This window comes from Larus michahellis, chromosome 5 (genome assembly GCF_964199755.1).
Source record: "Larus michahellis chromosome 5, bLarMic1.1, whole genome shotgun sequence".
Classification (NCBI taxonomy): Eukaryota; Metazoa; Chordata; class Aves; order Charadriiformes; family Laridae; genus Larus; species Larus michahellis.
The window spans coordinates 27,082,338-27,101,942 of NC_133900.1; the positions used below are offsets into that span (position 1 = coordinate 27,082,338).

The 19,605-nt window shown below is 40.5% G+C and overlaps 1 protein-coding gene across 3 annotated transcripts in view; it reads right to left on the reverse strand.

Moving 5' to 3' along the window:
* TECRL (trans-2,3-enoyl-CoA reductase like) overlaps positions 1-19,383 on the reverse strand; it is a 72,224-nt gene extending 52,841 nt beyond the window's left edge. For 2 of the 3 annotated variants that reach the window (XM_074589265.1, XM_074589266.1), the window contains exons 1-2: positions 19,060-19,383; positions 4,628-4,679 (exon numbers count right to left, since the gene is read on the reverse strand). In XM_074589265.1, the coding sequence (XP_074445366.1) occupies positions 4,628-4,679; positions 19,060-19,293 (286 nt within the window). In that variant the 5' untranslated portion in view covers positions 19,294-19,383. The remainder of the gene's footprint in view (positions 1-4,627; positions 4,680-19,059) is intronic. The other variant, XM_074589263.1, reaches the window with a different exon arrangement.
* Between the last annotated feature and the right edge of the window lie 222 nt (positions 19,384-19,605).

The window sequence follows — 19,605 nt, forward strand, 5'->3', positions numbered from 1 at the left end:
CCATCATCAGGCTTCCTCCCATCTGCCCTTCCTTCCCTGCCTGCTCCTTCTACCTAGAGGGCAATTTCTGGCTCACTCTTCTGACTTCAAAGAGTAGCTCTACTTGTGCTACCTCCTTCTGCAGGAGGTTGCATCCATGAGTTTGTTACAGTATTGCTGAGATCTTATTTCCCCCTCTCCTTTCTGTTCTTCCTCTTCTTTCAAGAGCTTTTTCAGCAACTTTTGTGCAGTAACCTTGAAAATATTTAATGATCACCGATTCCACTATATTACCTGTCCTAGAGGTATTTTATTTTAGTTATGTGATACTTGAATTAGCATTATTATTACAGTTTTTCATTTTCTATCTGTAAGATTTCCTCCCCCACCAGTCCAATACGTTTTGCAAAGATAAAAATAAATTAAAGGTGAAGAGTTATGGCCAAGGACAAGAGCTCGCGAAGTTTAGCCTACAAGGTATTTCTTTCACCATTGAAAACATAATCTTTATAGATACAGAAAATGCCAGGCACCTAACTCATTATAAGCAACCGAGAAAATGGGACAAAAGGCTTCCTTCTTATACACTTAGTTTTTGGCTTCGTTTCACCCCTGCCACCTAGCCGAAGGAATAAGGAAAATAGTAGTAAAGTCACCTAGTGTACACCACCTATTTGATTGAGGCTTCTTTGACTATCCTTAGTACAGCGTGATGGCCAGTAACACCCAGGCACTCAGCTGCCACTCAATTTCAGGCAGAAAACATCAAGCTGTAGAAGTGTAGACATTTGTATAATGCCACTATAGAAGATGTATTTTTGTCCTCACCACACATATATTGTGGAACTCCTTCCCAGAGGATTTTGCTGAGGTCAAAACTGTAAGTAGGTTTAAAAAGGATTAGACAGATTCATGGTGGGCAGGTGTGATATTTGCTATTAAGCGTGACAGCCTGGATCTAACATCTGTTACAGAAAGCCCCTGTAGAACTGACGGCTGGAAGGCTGCAACAGGGAAACTGCTGTTCTGTGCTGACCCTGGTTGGTGCTGCCAGTCCCTGCCAGGGGCAGTGGCTACAGCAACCAGGGGCTGATACAAAACAGTGGCCTCCAGTCTGGAAGACGCCTTTGAATTCCGGTGGAAATGGCAGTTTGCCTTAATTGGTTATTCTCCACTAAGAGCTCATATATTCCTGAATCTCCTGTGATAAAACCGGGATTGGCCCCCTCAACTCTGTCACAGAAAGCACAGGGTTAGGCTTTGCCACGTTTGTTTCAGTAAGAGACAGTTTTGCTGAAGTGAGAGCTGAGGAGTATTTGTTCCTGGACTTCTAAGTCCATATTCTGCCTTTTTTATCAAGACATATACAAACTAATGTTTGACTGACTTAGAAACTACTGAGCAGTAAGATGTTATGTGTCACTTGCATCTCTAATTTTAATGATTAACAGCCTCCTGTGCTGCAATTCATAATTCAGTCTTTTTCTTCCTGTCTTGAATCAGGCAGTGAAAACTGATCAGTGACAGAGATGATGCTTGTGAAATTGCTGCACAGGGGTTCCTCTCACTGAAGGGCTGACAAGATACCAGCTGAGGAGAAAGCTTAATTGCATGGGTGATCAAAGGAGAACGTATGAAGACAGGGAGACTGTAAGGGGGTGTGCGTAGGAGTGTGTTTTAGCAAGAGATTATAGGGGAACACATGAGTCTGGCACACAGACAGAAATGAATGCATGAGCTAGTACAAAATAGCACGCTAACCAAAGGCATCCACAGATCAGCCTCAGCCCCTTCTCAGCTCTTGCCTAAAAGAACTGTAGCCTATAAGCTGCCATCCTCCAAACTATACAAAGAGAAAAAAGGAAAGGTTTGTTCGTTGCAAGTGGGAAAGGAGGAGGAGGGGGGAACCTCATGAGACAACATCCAGGCTGAACTAGAAAAGAGAGATCAAAGCAATCAGCTGGAATGGGAAGAAAGGAGACAGGACACTGACACAGCGTACTCCTGGGAATGGTAGGAACTGAACTAAAAAATTATAAACTGAAAAAGCATTGAAGGCATGTGCCAGCCCTTCCATGCTTTGTTGTATTCCTTACTGTCTTCCTTTATACTCATCTCCACCTACATCATTGGGAGTATTTGAGGAGTAGGGTACCTCTAAATATGAAAACAGATGCCATTAAAATGGCTTATACACAGACTTTTACTATTTTAGCCCAAATCCATTAAAAACCTCATTACATTTAAATTGGCATAAACCTCTGTGCCAGTGATCTTCAGCTGATTTAAGCTGCATCAATATAAATCTAGTTTCAATTGATTTAAGAGAGTGTAGGCAGAAATGCACTGCCTTTCACGAACTGATGGGAAGACATACTCTTATTGAATTAGTAAAACTTGTGCACTCCGTCTTTTCGTATTCAGCTGTGGGGTTTTTGAACTTTTACCATTTTGCATTTTACAAGGCCTTACAGGCAGTGAAAACAAGTAGTTTTGGAGCAGTCAAGAAAAGGACCTGGGGGTGCTGGTGGACGGCCAGCTTAACATGAGCCAGCAGTGTGCCCAGGTGGCCAAGAAGGCCAACAGCATTCTGGCTTGTATCAGGAATAGTGTGGCCAGCAGGACTAGGGCAGTGATTGTCCCCCTGAACCTGTCACTGGTGAGGCCTCACCTCGAATACTGTGTTCAGTTCTGGGCCCCTCTGTACAAGAGGGACATAGAAGTGCTGGAGCGTGTCCAGAGGAGAGCTACCAGGCTGGTGAGGGGTCTGGAGACCAGGTCATATGAGCAGAGGCTGAGGGAGCTGGGCATGTTTAGCTTGGAGAAGAGGAGGCTGAGGGGAGACCTCATTGCCCTCTGCAACTACCTGAAAGGAGGTTGGAGAGAGGTGGGTGTTGGCCTCTTCTCCCAAGTGAATAATGACAGGACCAGAGGAAATGGTCTGAAGTTGCAGCAGGGGAGGTTTACATTAGATATTAGGAAGAATTACTTTACTGAAAGAGTGGTCAGGCACTGGAACAGCCTGCCCAGGGAGGTGGTTGAGTCACCATCCCTGGAGGTGTTTAAGAAACGTCTAGATGTGGCACTTCAGGGCATGCTCTGAAGGGCAGAGATTGTAGGTTGTTGGTTGTTTTTTTGTGTGTGTGTATGGTTGGACTTGATGATCTCAAAGGTCCTTTCCAACCATGAAGATTCTATGATTCATCAACTGAACCTTTGTGCAACCCCAGAAGCCTTCAGCTTTAGTGTTTTATGAAATTCTAAGGACAGAGGAGAAACATAACATTTCTTCTACTTACCCTACTTTGAACTCAGTATTAGTGTCTGACTAAAGCTGTTTTTGCAAAAGGCATCTAGCTTTTAGTTGAATATGCTATTTTTATAAAAATAATGAAAGCCCATCATCTCAGGTGCTTACCCCAACAGTAAACCATCCTGCCTCTTGGAATCAAAGACCTCATTAAAAATTTTGAGTTTCTCTGGCTTTCACTTCCAACTCTCAATCCTTCTTGCATCTTTCTACTCAACTAAATACCTTTGCAGTTCTAAGAAGTCCAGTTCAAGTTACCAGGCCTTGAATAGACCTGCATGTCTCAAATGCGGGTGACACTCAAGGTTACCAGTTCTCATCACAAGTAGCACTTTACTTCTCACAAGCAGGAGTAAGAGAAACATTTCTCAGTCTAGGAGCAATGGTGGCACAGTTAGGATCTCTACAAACACAGATACAGCAGTATTTTAGCATTTCCGAACTCAAGGCACACTATACACACATATACATCCTGTAGGTTTCAGGTACATTTGGGCCCACTCCCCACGATCCTGACCAGCAATTCAGTGGATAATGGTAAATGCCAACAAACTTTGGTGCTTGGCTACTTTCATTTCTCTTTATTCCACCTTTAAAACCACCTTCCTCTAGTAAGGGCTGGAGGTGTGTAGTTAGGAGGAGGCAGAAAAGAAGCATCCAGCGAAACTGCTCTGTTCTCTGGCAGGAAGAAAAGAGTGTTTTCAGAGTATGATTGCTCTCATCTCTTCTCATGTACCAGGTCCATATCTGCAGTCTGTATGTGCAAAAATTAGCCTCTCCCCCCCTATTTTCTCCCCTCCTCATGGATATAGAAAACAAAAAAAAAGCAGTATGAGAAGAAAGGGAGGTTGCCCTGACCATTAAGGAACTGAACATGGCTGAGTCAGTTGAGAAGTCTGTCAGACTGCCTGCACGATCTCAGATAAGTCATTTAATCACTCTGCACTTGAATTCCCCACTACAGTAGTTATTTGGTCTACATGGTCTGTTTATGTCCAGCTTGAAGCAGTCTAATGTTATCGAAGCTTATCTAATATAACACTGTGAGGGCAAATGCAGTTGTGTCTTGAACTGACACTGTGTAATGTTAAAAAGAAGATAGAAAAGTATTGCCCCTCATGGGCTGGCAGTGATAAATTATGCATTACTCTTCTTCCAGCCTCTCATATCTGCAATAGCTACAGTAGAACCTTAGTCCAAACACTGCTCTTATTTAGCACTGAAGCTGTCAAGCGAGTCTCAGCTTTAATGTGAGATTTCATGAAAAATAAATCTGAAAATTTCTCCAAGCTGGAAGGCCTCTAACCGTGCCTCCAGCCTGCTAGCCATAGTACTTACATGCTTTGTGAAATTTGTGTTTCACATCAAGAAGGGTAGATGATGGAGGTATCTGGAAAAGAAAACAAAATGCATGCAGATTAATTTTTCTGTCTTCTTTACTCTGGGATCTCTTCTCCCCTCCTCTTATGAAGAGGTGAATATGAAGCAATAATGAATCAAATCAGCAAATTTGCTCTGACATGTTCACATGTTATTAAGGATTGTCCACATTTGATTTACACATTACCTGGGCCATCTCTGCTTGGCCAATGGAGGGGTAAAATCCCAATGGTCAAGAGGGAAAACTGCTGGCCCTGCTTGAGGCACTAACTGCCCTCAAGATCAAACCAGTGGGAAAACTTGAAGGGTTAGCTTTAGAGTTACGTTCAAGCATTCTGGGGCCTGGCTCTTAGACACATGAAAGGGTTTTTCTGAGGGGCCAGTAATAAAGGTGGCAGCTTCTGTCCTTTCTGCCTAAAATGAGTTTCCTTCTGCATGCTGCCGTTCATGTGCACTGAAGCAATTCAGGTGTCACAGTGTTAGATGGCAGTCTGGAGGCCTTTTAGGCTCTATTTTATTATGTATATTGATTTCTTAATACACTTTGTACAAAGTATCTGAGAAACACAGCATTTACTAGAGCAAAAGACTTAGAAGTACCTTGTACTTACAAGGAGAGGCAATGGAACACTTGAGGAAGTAGTATGTTGAGCTGAAGCTCAGGTTGATAGAGGTGGCAAGAGGCAAGGGTCTGGTCTTAACAAGACCATACCTTTGTAGTTGACGCTGATTTAATATTCTGTATTGTTTATTTAAGCACAGAGACTGAGAAGTAAATTGAACTGTCTTAACCATGGGGATCTGCTTTGGCTCTAGTGAGAGACCTCTTTGCTGCAGTCAGACAGCAGAACGCAGAAAACCACCTTCCCTGGAGACTTTAGGCACCTGCACAGCATAGGGTAATACCAGTATGATGTGGTGGTGACATACAGCGAAATCTTGAGGAGCAGCAGAATTTCTTTGGGCTGGGGTAGAGAAACAGCCATGGTACCATTTTCCCTGGCTGGGCACCCATCACCTGGTTCACTCCATCTCCAGCTTCCCGCAGACTAACCAGAATGTGGCAGTTTCCTGACATAGCCTCCTAGGCAGTTACATAGGAACCCAACAATTCTTCTCTGCAGAAGCTTGCCTGTCTCTTCCCACCTAAAGATTTCTACGGGGTTTTCTGGGCAATCCAATTCCACTTTCATTGCATTACGTGGAACTCACACACTTAAGCATTAATCGACTTACTGAGCCTTGCACCACACTTAGACTGTATTCCCACTTCTTCCAAAGGTGGTTAGTGATATTTATCTATCTATGTATTTTACTTATTAGTGATATTAATGAATTGTGACAATAGCCATGCATAAAAAATAGAGAGAGTAAGAAATTGTGCTAGTAGAGATCATTCAGCACCTTAACATAGGTCGTTTTGCTGAAAAGACTGAGTCTGGAGAAATACGTAAGAAAATAAAATTTCTGACTCAAAAGCAACAAATCAGTACAGAAAGGAAAGTTTTGCTCTGATATAATTTGACACCCCATGCAAATACACAATATATGTGCCGTTAGTGCTTAGGAGTAAGCCAACTTGTTTCCGGTAATAATATGAACAGGCAGAGCGCTTAATACAGATTTCAATGATCTAACACTGTAAAACAATACCTGTGCTAAATGGTATGTAAAGTTCAGATTTTTCCTAGCTTTTTCTTTGGCTTTAGATGAGAACACTTTCTTTTCCCCAGTTACAAAGGGTTTTACTGGGGACTGGAAAAGTCCTTGTTTGCAGAAACTGCTCTAAGTGAACCGCTACATAAACGCTGACTTTTCTCTCTGATGCACCTGCTAAGCGAAGTCAACTCCACCCAAATCAGGGGCCGGACTCCTTGAGACCAAGGACGTACCCTTTCTCCCTCCCCGCATCACCAAGGTCGTGTGGTACCCAAACCACGTTGACCAGTACTGGGCCAGGAGAGGGACATTGCCCTTAGAGTTCCTGAAGCCAGACGGGGTCCCTTTTCTTCCCAGCTACAGGGAACAACAGAAGAAGCCATCTTAACTTTCTAAATTCAAAAAGGAAAGAAAACATTTTATCTGTATTCATTACACTTAAGTCATTCCACGCAACATCCAACAGAACAGCACACCTCCCATAGTCTACAGGGGCCTTTTTTGTAACGTGTACAACCACTGTGGACTTGAATATGGGAGATGGGGGAGGGCACATATTTTCAAAACCTCTAAAAATATCTGAAATTGTTTTCTTACACCTTGTAATCTCACACCTGTCGGATCTGGAGCCCAGAATCCATCAGATATGGATGCAGGTGCTGTTAGCTGGCAACAACCACGTGGCACACAAAACTGCAGACCAAAATCTGTCATGTATCTTAGTGCAGGGCAGGTGTGCAGGTTTTCAGAGTTAGCATTGCCAGCTCAAGGACGGGGATGGTCTTTTTCAATGTGATGGATGATCATCTGGCTTTCTAAACACAGTATAAACCACCTTACAGCAGGGCCTGCATCCCTACAGGAGATCAGCATCTCACCGTGACAGGTTCTGGGAAAGAGTAGCCAGGGCCAACCCGTGCTCCAGAGAGCTGATCATCTGATTAAGTCAAGGGAAGCTGAAAGACAAGCTGAACACGCTCACAGAGCAGCACTAGCTCAAAACAGAGCCCATGGTCTCCATCTGCGCTCCTGAGTATGTGTCAGCTTCGGGGCAGCACTGCTTTCACACAGTGCAAAATTTATAGTCCATCCCTTCTTAGCAACTCTACCTTTCCATCCCTCTCCCAGTTTTCCACCTGAGGCTTTCAGTGCTTTCTCCCCTCCACATCCTGCTATGCCAGCCATGGGATTCATACCACCTAACTTTAGCTATCAAAAAATTAGCCTAAGCTTGTGTTCTACCTATAGAACCATTCACGTGCTTCAGGTGTTTAAAAGTTACAAAGTACCTGCCAGGTTTTGTGCTTGCAATGGCCTGCTGCAGCAGAGGAACCAGTGAGTGTATCCACGTGGTGTGATGTGAACCATCACATACCACTTCCCCTACAGCCAAAGCTGGTGCCTGAACAGCGTAGCTGCAGCTGGGAGGGACTGTGCTCTATACGACACCTCTGAGAGAGGCAGAGCTCATTAGCAAGATCACTGCTGTGCCTGAGCACATCCAAGCTGCTTTAGGCTAGAGCTGGTTAAATTCCTGCCAGCTCAGGCCTAGGCAGAGTGTGTACTTGGTTGGTTAGTCGCGGTCTGGCGGCTCTGCGTGGCACCACACTCTACGGGCTGCAAGTGCCCAGGGAAGGCCTGGAGCACACATCCAGCCAGGAGGGCAGGAAGACTTTGGTTTTATGGGCCAGCTGGCTTCGAGAAGGACCCTTCCACTTGAGACAAACTACACAGATTGCGAGTTGAAAAATAACACAAATACCATCGTCTTCCGAATGGGCTATAACATAGAGGAATGACAGTGTCCTATCCCAGGCAGAATAACGGGGCCATAGCCACAAAAGAATGAAATACATTTTTTTATGATCTTGATAATTCTGTGTCCTTTTTGTTAAAGACCTCATAAAACAACTGGCAAAGTTATAGATTCAAATATTGATCAGTGTGAAGATGGATGCTGAGACATCAGCTTACTACTAAGAGTGTCCTCTTTGTAGACCATTAATTATCTTTTGTTCTTTTCATTGTACATCAATATAAGCTAAAGAATTGTAAGGACTGGAACAGCATCTGCTCTTATTACCCTTTGTGCTAACTGAATAAAACACCCTGGAACATTTCATTGTAATTATTAGGCTTACTCTTTTAAATTATTTCTGAAGGTGTTATAACCTTCCTTTTCCACTATTTCAGCACTTTTCAAATGTGCAAAGGGAAAGCAGAGTGAAAGACCACCCTTGATTTTATTTAAAATAAGATTAATTTCATTGTGAAAACACCTCTTACTTGGCCCACATCTTCTATGACTGATGGTCAAGCCAGTTTTCCCTCGAACTTCTTAACTTGTAGTCTAACTCCAGATTTTAAATATAGTTAACTTTCTAGTAAGTTGCTATCATGTGTAAGGTTCAAGACTACTTCTTCTTCACAAAAAAAAGTTATGAAGAAATGCAGATTTTACAGGTGCGGGTTGCATTCATTACACTTTTCATTCAGAAAAGGATGATTTAAAATCCTCAAGTCCTATTTTTCCTATACCTTCCTTGCAAAAATACTTTTACTTTTCCATTCGAGACAACTTTTCATTTTTCAGGAATTCAAGACTGAAAGGACCTTCTGGGTCACCCATTCCAGTTCTATCCTTCCTTTATGCACCAATGCACAAAGCATCACATTTCTTTTTAAGATTTAAAATACCATATTAGTAACTTAGGCTATGACTCAAGGAACAGCACTAAGTGGAAGATATTATGGGAACTTAATACTGCCTTTTGTGAGTGCAAGCTAATCAGATAGTTATCCACTTTCATACCTCTCACATTTATAAGTCAAGGAATTATAACAAATCTAGCGATCTGTATGTAATTGCATCACGCAGTTCTTGCACTAAAGAATTATTTCAGGGGTTAGAGGTTAGCAGAATATCAATAGGAATTTGAATAGTAGAATTTTAGCAAATAAGTGATCTTTCGTTCAACATTTCCCTTTGAATGTTTTTTCTCTTTGTGACATGTCAGTACCACTGTGCTGCTGAGTCACCTACTTTCCAATAGGCAGACATTTTCCATAATTGCAGAAATTCAGAAATTCTGCCACTCCAGCTGCTCACTAACCACACACGGCCCCATGTTCAGACAGGGTACCTTTGTTCAAAAGGGTGACATCGGCTTATTTCAGCTGAGAATCTGACCCCAAAACAGATAACCAGCTAATGGGAAAGCCAGGTAATTTCCTAATTCAACAATCAACAAATACTTCATCATCATTGCTTTTGCACCCTGCCCTTGCTTTCGGACCATGCTATATCATTAGAAATCAGTGGTATTTCACAGAAAGTTAATCAGGAAAACACCTGTTCTAATTGATCTCTGTGTTTTGTGTTTGGCTTCTAGATCAGATTACTTTTTTTTAATTGTTATTTTTCAAAGACAGCATTAAAAATTGGATACTGATTTACTGTAACCTCCCTCAGTGTGTCCCACGCTGCTGTCTTGTTAGCCTGGTGAACCAGTATGCCGGTCATGTCCAAAGAAATATAAATAGATGACCCCACCATGGAAATGACATAGAAGTAGCTACATATAGACGAGTGGTGTCAGCAACTACACAAAGGCTTTATATGGAATTTAATATTTTACTCAGTAGACTGCAGTGAACTGCCTACCAAACAGCTAGCTCTGATCTCAAGCCAGTCTTTGCAGAAACTGGAGATACTCAGAACTATGGTTTTAGCTCACGTCAGTTCCAGTGTACTCTGAGATTATTATGTGGTCACATGAACTTTAGCATATGAGATAATCCAACTGACTAATATTTCCAGTGACTATGGGGCAAATTATCTAAGAATACACATAACCACATGCTTGCCGGGTGCAGTCATGTCAATTTACGCTTGCCAAGTTTGTCTCTGAAGATGTTATATTGGTTTTGTACTGCTAGCTGGGTACTTATATTTAAAAAAAACTATCCCTTTGCAAGAAGTTTTCTGAAAAAGCGTCAGACACCAGAAAGAGCTTTTTCTCCCCCTGCTAAAGATGAGAGTGGAAGTAAAGAGAATGCAATCCATTAGCAGACAGAACAGAGGCCATCCCTCAATTTACCGAATTCACCACGTTCACCTATTTCTGTGCAAATCTGACTAGAACTGGTATGCCTCCGTGCCTTCTGACCTTTGATTAAAGGGAACTGAGTAAGGTTGCTGTATTCACCTTGAGAGCTTAACAGCAGAACCAGTCAGGAAGCCTCTGTCGCAACACTTTTCTGCCAGGGAAAGGGAATTGTTCTGGCAAAACTCTGGATCTGTAAATTTGTATTGACTTCAAATTTTAAAAATTAAATAGAAAATGTTTTGGTTTTTTTTAACTCCTCTTCAGGAACATGCTGAAAATTCATTTCATTGTGTTATTTTCATTTCTTTTTATTTCTCATCGGTATGGAACTTTCATTACTTTTGCATTATTTTATGACACATCAGTCATGATAGTGTAAAATAATGTAACACATGGCTCTCATGCCATGGAAAACAACCGAATAGGAAATAATATTCAAATAAATGCATATTAAATTGTAAAATAAATTGCACTTGAAATGCAATATTTATTGTGTCATAGAGGATTGAAATATTCCAAAATTAATTTATAATGCAGTCTTTCACAAATTCTACCTCATCAAAAATTCAAGACTCATTTTTTTCCAGTGTAATTTGAAAAGAAAACATTTGGGATATGCACTTAAAAAAAAACCCCAAACAACTCATTTTTACCAGTTCTTCTCAGGAAGAAAGTGAGGTTTGGGGTTTTGTTTGGATTTTGATTGCCAGTCCTAGCACAGATTAAACATATAGCTTAGATGTGAAATCTCTCTGAATTTGTCTTCCCTTTTCCATGAAATAGCTGTAGAGGTTTATGTTTGTTTTTTTATACCTATGCAGACTGCTAACATTTAAAATCAAGGCATGCACCCAAGAAACTCAACCAATTCTTAGCACAGGATGGTCAAAAACTATTTGGGGGACTGTACGAAAACAAAAAGCAAGAGTGAGATTAACCAACTCAAAAGAAAATTCCCAGGAGAACACGTATTAGCAAAACAAGGGGTTCTGTAAGTAGCAGGGCTAATAAAGCCTTACTTTCTACTAATAAAGAACTTCAAAGCCTTTTCCAGCTGCCTCATATCCCTTCCCTGTCTCCTATGACACTTCCATGGGGCAAGAAATGGGGTCTGTTTTGCTGCCCTGCACTTGTTGATGGCCCAGTCGGGATGCGCACATCCAGCAGACAGCTGGCTACTGGCGTGCAGCAGGGGTGAAGGCTGCACTCCGCCTGCGCTCTCCACTCTGAAACTCTGTGCTACCCGGCCACCAGCTGCCATTAGACCAACAGCAACTACCTCATCTTTTGAGCCTTTTTTTTTTTTCTCTCTCTTTCAGATGTATTTAAATTTGGCCAGTAGGTCCAAAGTTTTGTTGAGGAGAGAAGGCAGGGAAAGATGGAGAGACAGCAAGCCCCCTGTGGTTCATGAGGGGAAGTATGAAGCTGAGAAGCAGAAAGGAATGGGAAACAGCAGTGTCACATGAGAACAATTAGACATCATCAGGTCAGTTAGAAATTTAAGTACTTTTCACAATACCAAGTGCAATGAAGAGATGCTTGCTGTACTTCTGATACAGATTCTCTGACTGTCACAATTTGTTCTCTTGTAGCACAAGAGCTGTATATATTAGTACAGGAAAGCTGCATTTTAAGGATTTTTTAAAATCCAAAACTGTTTAAACGTAGACAGATATGTTATAATGATAAGCATTATAGCTAGGTATTTATAGATCTATTACTACATGGCTCAGGTATTTTGTGAAGATTCACAGGTCTGATTTCAGAAGGAACCTGAAGCATGTTCTGATGGACCAATAAATCATGGGCAGGCGTATTTTAATCTTACAATAATGCCTATATGAGATGCCATTATATACCTAAATTTCCATCATGGGTTGTGCCGATTAACTATTAGACTAATAAAACACCTACAGCTCCCTGTGGTCTTATATTGCTCCAGTACATTCATAATTTGCAATAATCTGTGAATTATCTTTGATGCAGTAAGGCAAATGTGCAGCTGGGGTAAAATGTCACAACTTTGTTGGGAAAAAGGACATTTTCACACTGGCTGGGAATCTGTCTCTACAGATACACTTTTGGCAATATTCACTGCTCTGGTAGCATAGCTGGCTTTTACTGTTGGCCAGAATGGCTTATGTTCATGAAGCACCACTGGTGTCTAAAGAATTCATTCTCTTGTTTTCGCTGAACTTTGAATCATGCTTTAATTTTTTGGTTCATTTATTATTTCACTCTTTCTTTCTTCCCTCCCAGGCTTAGACTTTTCTATCTAAAATAAGAGATGTATAAAACCTGTCATTTACAGGCACTCCTAAGCTTTGAAAATTAGTATCAGCTGAAGCATTAGTCTTTTGTAGTAGTTTCTGTAATTCTTTAAATTATCCCTTTATAAATGCTAAATGCCCGAAAGTTACCAGCTTCTCCCCTCCCCGGTCTCTCTCTTCTAGATAAATCAAAGTCCATTTCTCCAGGTATTCCATGTAAAAAGCCATATTGAAACAAGAATGGTGACAGCAAAGAGCAAGCAGAAATTAATATGTCTAGTTGCCTCTTTTCATCTGAAACTATCTGCAGCTACATTGACATTAAAATGATGTGAATTTCTAGTAGAGCAGGAAGAAATTAGTGTAATGCATTGCTTCAACAGAATTTGAATATGTTTACCTACTTTACCACATGTAACTAATAACTGAGGAAGAAAATACTACAGTCATCACCTCCAGCACTGGGGGGTAGGCATAAGATTCAATTCTTACGGGCAAGAACACACATAGACTTTGTAACATGTTTGTAAATGTAATGTATTTTCTTGCAGTGCCTCCCAGCAGGGACCAGATCCCTGTTGTGCTGGATGCTGTGAAAACATACAGTATAAAACACAAGACGCCATGAAATCCTCTTTCCAAAAGGAAGTTACAAAGAGGACTCCGTCAGCAATAGGCCTACGTCCAGCCAGTTTTGTGTCTGTGTTCCTTCACCCGTATTGCTGTGGGAATCCCTAGTTTGTTGGACTCAGCATCAACATATGCTCTTACCATGGAACCCCCTCCTCTGACATAGCTGGTTATTCAGTTCCTTTGGGCATCTTTGTCATCAGAGGCAGGACACCTCTAATAATAGATTGCTTGAACAAGAAAGATGATGAACTTAAAAATCCTATGCATGAAATGAGGCCGCTGTGGAAGTGCACAGGGTCTGCTCATTCTCCACAATGAAGAATATAGAGTTCTATGAAGTGAAATGTTGTAATTGCAAAACTTAGGGAAAAAGACTATACAAGGCAATGAAAATACTAATCTCTTTCCTGGGAAAGGACTTCTTTACTATACTTCTCTAGAATGAAACAAATGAGGACAGTCTGATGTAAAAGCAATGTCCTGGTACTGCAAAGAGTTCCTTTGCAGAGTTTCATTGCCTACTTTAATGATTGCATTTGCTCACCTAAAATGAATGTGGTATGTCTAACCTCCAAGTCATGATGTGAGAAGTTATTTTTATTTGCTAGGGATGACTACACAAAAGAGAGCTGGTGATGACTGTTCTTCTTGGCTGTTCACTTTCTGTGACAGAACTGCAACCCACAGGCGAAAATAATAGATTGCTGATACTGGAGATACCATTTCTGCATGTAGCTGATTTTGCTGTCATGCCAGTGTAAATACATTGTTAAGCCATAGGATAGGCCCTATGCAAGCGTCCTTTAATTAAAGAAAAATAACAATGTTCAGGTGACTTTCATTGTAGGCATTGCATGGCATGTCTGCACTCATAAACATAAAGTTCCTACGGTATATATCATTAACCACAAACATTTAACAATCAGCAACTGGGTTTTCCAAAGAGATTTCAGTGGGAGAGGGCACTGAATGAATGGAGGGCTGGTTTTAGGAACAGTAGGAAAGTAGCTTCCATCATCTTTGCAGCACACCAAGAAAAGAGACACTTTCCTGCACTCTTAGGAACAAGCTCTTTTCTGTAAGCCCTAAGAAGTTTTCTGGAAAGGAGGGCCACTGTGTAGCAGACAAAACCTGAGTTTGCTCCTCTGCTTTTAGCTTAACTTGCAAAACCATATAGCCCAAAACTACTGAGCTGTGAGGCTTTAGATGGGAAAAAGCTTTCTTTGCTGGTTTCCCCAAAGGTGATTTATTCGGTAAAAACTATATTGTGTAACACTTTCTGCCTTAAAAGCAGCTCATGCAAAATTAATTACATTGCACTATGTTTGTGGGAAAACACATTTTACTACAGGTTAATTTGAAGAAAAAAATATTATACAATGAATGCTATAACAGAAACAGTTATGAGTTGCCTTAACAGCATTTATAAATCGAATCACTGCACATCGATAACTTTAAAACTAACCTACATCAGGCTTTTGGAATAATGTACAAGTAAAACAGTTTTTGAGTAGCTATGTATTTTTCATAAGTTGTGGCTGACGAAAAATGTGGATTATTTGTTAAAAAATACAAAAAGGAATTATTTTCTTTCATTTTTAAGACTTGATGAATTCTGCATGTTCTGTTGTTTTCTATAGCTTTTTGGATGTAATATGGGAGCCAAAATCCTTAGACATTATGGGACTCTTTTTCATTGAAAATATTTCTAACACGGAATCATTAATTAGACGCCCTCTCCCCTTTACAGACAGGGAATTTCATCCATAGAAATCAATAAATTGTGAGGAAAAAAGGGACTTGTGATCATCTAGGCTCACCTGTTGTTCTACACTGGCCAAAGAAGAGATTTATTCCTTGCTGAATATTTCTTTCAGTCCTTGACCAAGAAACCTGTACGACTCATGTTTCAACTACGGAACATCCTGAAAAAATGCAGTATTGATTTGTATGTTGAGAGACTGAAGGTTTACCCATGAGATGTCCAACTGTTACTCCTTGATTGACTGTCAAAATATGGGCCAAATTTCTTGGCTAAATTTGCCTAACTGTGGCCTTTATCCACCACCTCTCGTAAGGCCTTTGCCTGCTTGGGTAAACACCTTCCTGTTGTGAGGAATCCTCTCCTGGGCCATGGAGGGATCGCACGTCAGGCAAGATTCTCTGCGTACCCCCAAGCCATGCTGTGCAGGAGGACACCAGCCTGCCTCCCTGGGGAGCAGGGAAGGAAGGAAGACCCAGGACTCTGTCATTCACTCAGACCTGGGTTCTTGCCCTCTCATGGGCAGTGTGCATAGCAGGAGGTCGCTCGGACATCTCCTCAAAACCTCAGTGCCTTTTGTCCCCCTGCTGCCATCACGTCAGAGTGCAGGTACCTCTGCTCACATGAGTACAGTCCCAGGGTACGTCCTCTGAGCATTTATATACTGCTTTTAAGGAGAGGCAGATGGGGTTGTAGCCTAGGTTTAAATTAGCTTTCCCTACTAACTCCTTTTTGAAGCCTTTTTCCAACTGTCAAAGGTACCCCCTTTTATCTATAAATTTCTGGTGCTTGCCATCCTGCCAGAATTAGTTTGGGGACATTTTGTAGAATAACTGGGGAAAAAAAATTGAGACAGATTTGTGTTTCCTCCCTTCTCTCCCCATCCCCAAAATCCGAAGCTTCTTCTCTATGACATTTCACCTCAGTATTGATTTCTGTACCAAGAGCAAATCTGGGGAAAAAGATCTCAGACTTTTAAATTCTTTACGTAACTAACTCGCTGGAAAAGCTTGTGGGCACCAAACTACTTGCATAATGTCATATCCATAGCAGAGGAAGTCCCCAAAGCATGTTGACAACACTAAGTAAAAGAAATAATGCTACTATAAAGAATGTTATGTTCGTTATGTTCAAAGTATGCATGTGCAAAATGAACTGCCAGTGTTGCTGACTCTTGTGAATTTAATTCAAGTTTTGCAAGACTAGGTATTTTTCTTCAAGACCCAGTTCCTGGAGGGGATGACTATGAGACAAAATGTCTGTGGATTTCCTCTTCTACCGCTTTCTTTCAGTATTTTTTTTCTGCCTTTCCTGACTGTGGAAAAGCCTGTATTATGATGTGAATGTATCTTACAGGCTTAAAAATCAGGCAAACATGTATTTATTCTGTTCTTTTAAGCCAATCTTAAAGACGATCAAGACCTTACAGCAACCACTCAGTTCACTTAATATAAGTGACTGATCCTTCCCCAAAGTATAAGATGGGTAAGAAAGCCAAAGGAAATAATGTTCTTTCCATTTTACAGATGGAGAATTAATTCACAGTTACTTATGCTGGATCCAAAGCACACTGATTTCAATTGATTGCTTGAGATCACACAGCTGAACACACCTCTGCTAAATCCCTGACACTGCATTGAGCACAAGACATCTTTTCTTTCTAAATACCAAAACTAGTTAGATGTATCATCATTTTTCAGACTTTCAGAGCTCCCACTAATCTGAATAGGATTCATGTGCATACACAAGAGTCTCATAGAAACGAACCCTCTGGAAGCAGTGACTGGTATTTAACCACATACCATTAATCACTCTGCCTGAGTTTCTATTAGGTGTAGAAAGAAAGGAGTCTTCTCTCTGCCATTATAATAGTGTTTGTCCTTTTAGATTTATTAATCTGGGAATATTACAAATGTATTTGCTAAATCATAATAGTCTGAGCTACTAACAATATGCAATAAGAGTGTAAATACATACATTTTAAAATCTATGGTACCTATTCTCTCCTATTATAAATCCTGACAAGTAATAATTACATGCAACCCTGAGAAATGAAGCTAATCGTAATTATCTTAGAAACACAAAACAGGCATTAGAAGTGTCATGTTGGGTCTATATCAATGTTATATTTAATTAAGCAGAAGATTATGCATAATCCAGTAAAATGGTCTCTTGTTTGCTCTAATAACCAACTGAAATGAAGTTCAACAATACTAACAGGTGTTCACAGAAGTAAGGAACTCAACTTCTGTACTTTCAGGGTTGCCTTAAGAAGGGATTATCTCAGCAAATTAAGGGATTTAAACAGCCAGGTAAACGTGCATTCAAAATCCAAATTCTTTAGGCAGTCTTAGAAAGCTCAGCCTTGCACTATACTTGCACCAATACCTTGGTACTGTGCCAAAAAATAATAAAAAATTAAAAAAGGTCCACGCTGCTGGCCATGGCCATGTAAATTGAACATAGATTCCTGAGCAGATGCTTTCACTTTATAGTTGTTATTGCTCCTCTGTGTGTATTTTATCTCCATAGAGGGAGTACTGCCCAATCACGACTCATAACTCTCCGCCACTACAGGGGCAGAGTCCATGGTTTGGAGAAGGTGTAGAAAATGTACAGGCTCACCAAAATTCAGAATAAAGATTAAAATGCAGGTTTGCTATTGTCCCAGCAGACTATAGTTCTTCCATGGAAGGATTCCTGAAATGTGGCTCTACACTTAATTCTGTATCTGTTAATATATTTTTTTAATGACACTATAGGAAAGCTTAAGATAAGAAAAGACTCAGTCTTTTTTTGGATTGAAACTTTATTCAGTATAGTATTAGATAACCCTTTTTAATAATGGTGTAAATATCACTAGGTAAATGAAATAATGCAAATACTAACATTAGAACTAGTATTAATATTACTATTTTGTACATGTTTCCCCTTTGGCTAGATTTAAAAAAATCTCAAAAAATATTTTGCCTCATTAAGAATGAACAAATGAGACATCTACCTTTAACTAGGCATACAAATTGTGAAAACACCCTTTAAATGATCAAGAGCACTAGAAGCGTTCCACCCTGCATATTTCCAAGGCATTAAATTAAACATTTGAAGCAAACTTATCCACCAGTTCCATCTGTTGCCAGTGAGGATAAGGGAATTTTTTATTTTTATTTTTTTCTTCTAGCAAAACAGTAAGTCTCATAACTCTGCTATGCTATTGAAAAATGCTATACTCTAATATACTCTAAATAGATTAGGATTCCCATTTTAATGGCACGCAAGAGACCAGCTCTTCTGCTGAGGGACAATGAATCACAAAAACTGTGATGAAAATATTTATGAAGCATTTTTTAGCTGTTGTTTACTGTGTTGTAAACTTCCTTCCTTACCCAGTCCTCTCATATTACTTACACAATTTGACTGTAGTTGATATTTTTTGATTCACCTTATTAAAACTAAAAACAAAAACAAACACCAAACAAACAAAAAAACCCACCCACCTCTTTTAGCTAAGACCCTCTGTTTACAAATGAAATTTTTTAAAAATTGCCAGGTTCCTGCCCAATATGATGGGTAGGGCGCAGCTGAGTATGTTTAGCATTGCAGAGATGCTAAGCTTTACAAATGTATTAAAAGTGAATATCCATTCTGAAGCAGACGTTTAAGTATCATGCTCTGAAATAAACACTGTAATCTAAGTGTCAAGAGACAGCCTAAGGACATGTCTTGAGTCCACAGAGCAGCCAGGAGGTCTAAAAGAAACCAGTGTTGGGATTATTTGTAAAAATGATGGAGAAAAACAGCCAAGGATTGTGACTGACGAGGAGTTCTGAGTATCTCCCAGGGGAAAGAACGAAAGTATTTCTGTTACAGAATAAGACCACAACAGAGTGAAAACTGAGTCCCTGAACTGTCACAGCATGAGCCAGGCACATCCCCGGTGTGCTGAAGTAATACACTTACCTTGTCCACAATGCAGATCTGCTTCTTGCTTTGCACATCAAGAATTTCCACTTCGAAGTAAGTGATTTTTGAATGTTTGAGCACTGGTGATGATTTGAGATGGCCAGCAGAGAGCACGAGCTGAGAGAAGTTGAAAAAAGAGCGTGTGTCATTGTGGGACATGGATAGAGCTCCTCCATGTGCTGCAAGATCCCTCTTGTGTTCTGGAGCACTGGGTTTCTGCCTCCTGTGCATGGTGTGACCCAGCAGTAGTGATCGTCATATCAACAGGGGACAGTTACAGGGGGAAAATGTTTCCTCCCTGTATCAGTTAAATACAATCACAGACTGATGAAACACGAAAGGTCAAGTGGCGTTCCATTTTAAGAGTACTGTCTTATTTAGCAGGAGTGAAAACAATGGCCCTGTAATCCATGTCTATATTTGACCTGCTATTGTGATGTGCTGTATTGCTGCTGCTTTTTTTTTTCTTTTTATTTAAACCAGCATTTGAAACAACACATCTAGAGATTCCCTATTAGAAGTCAGCTCCTGAAATTCCAGAGC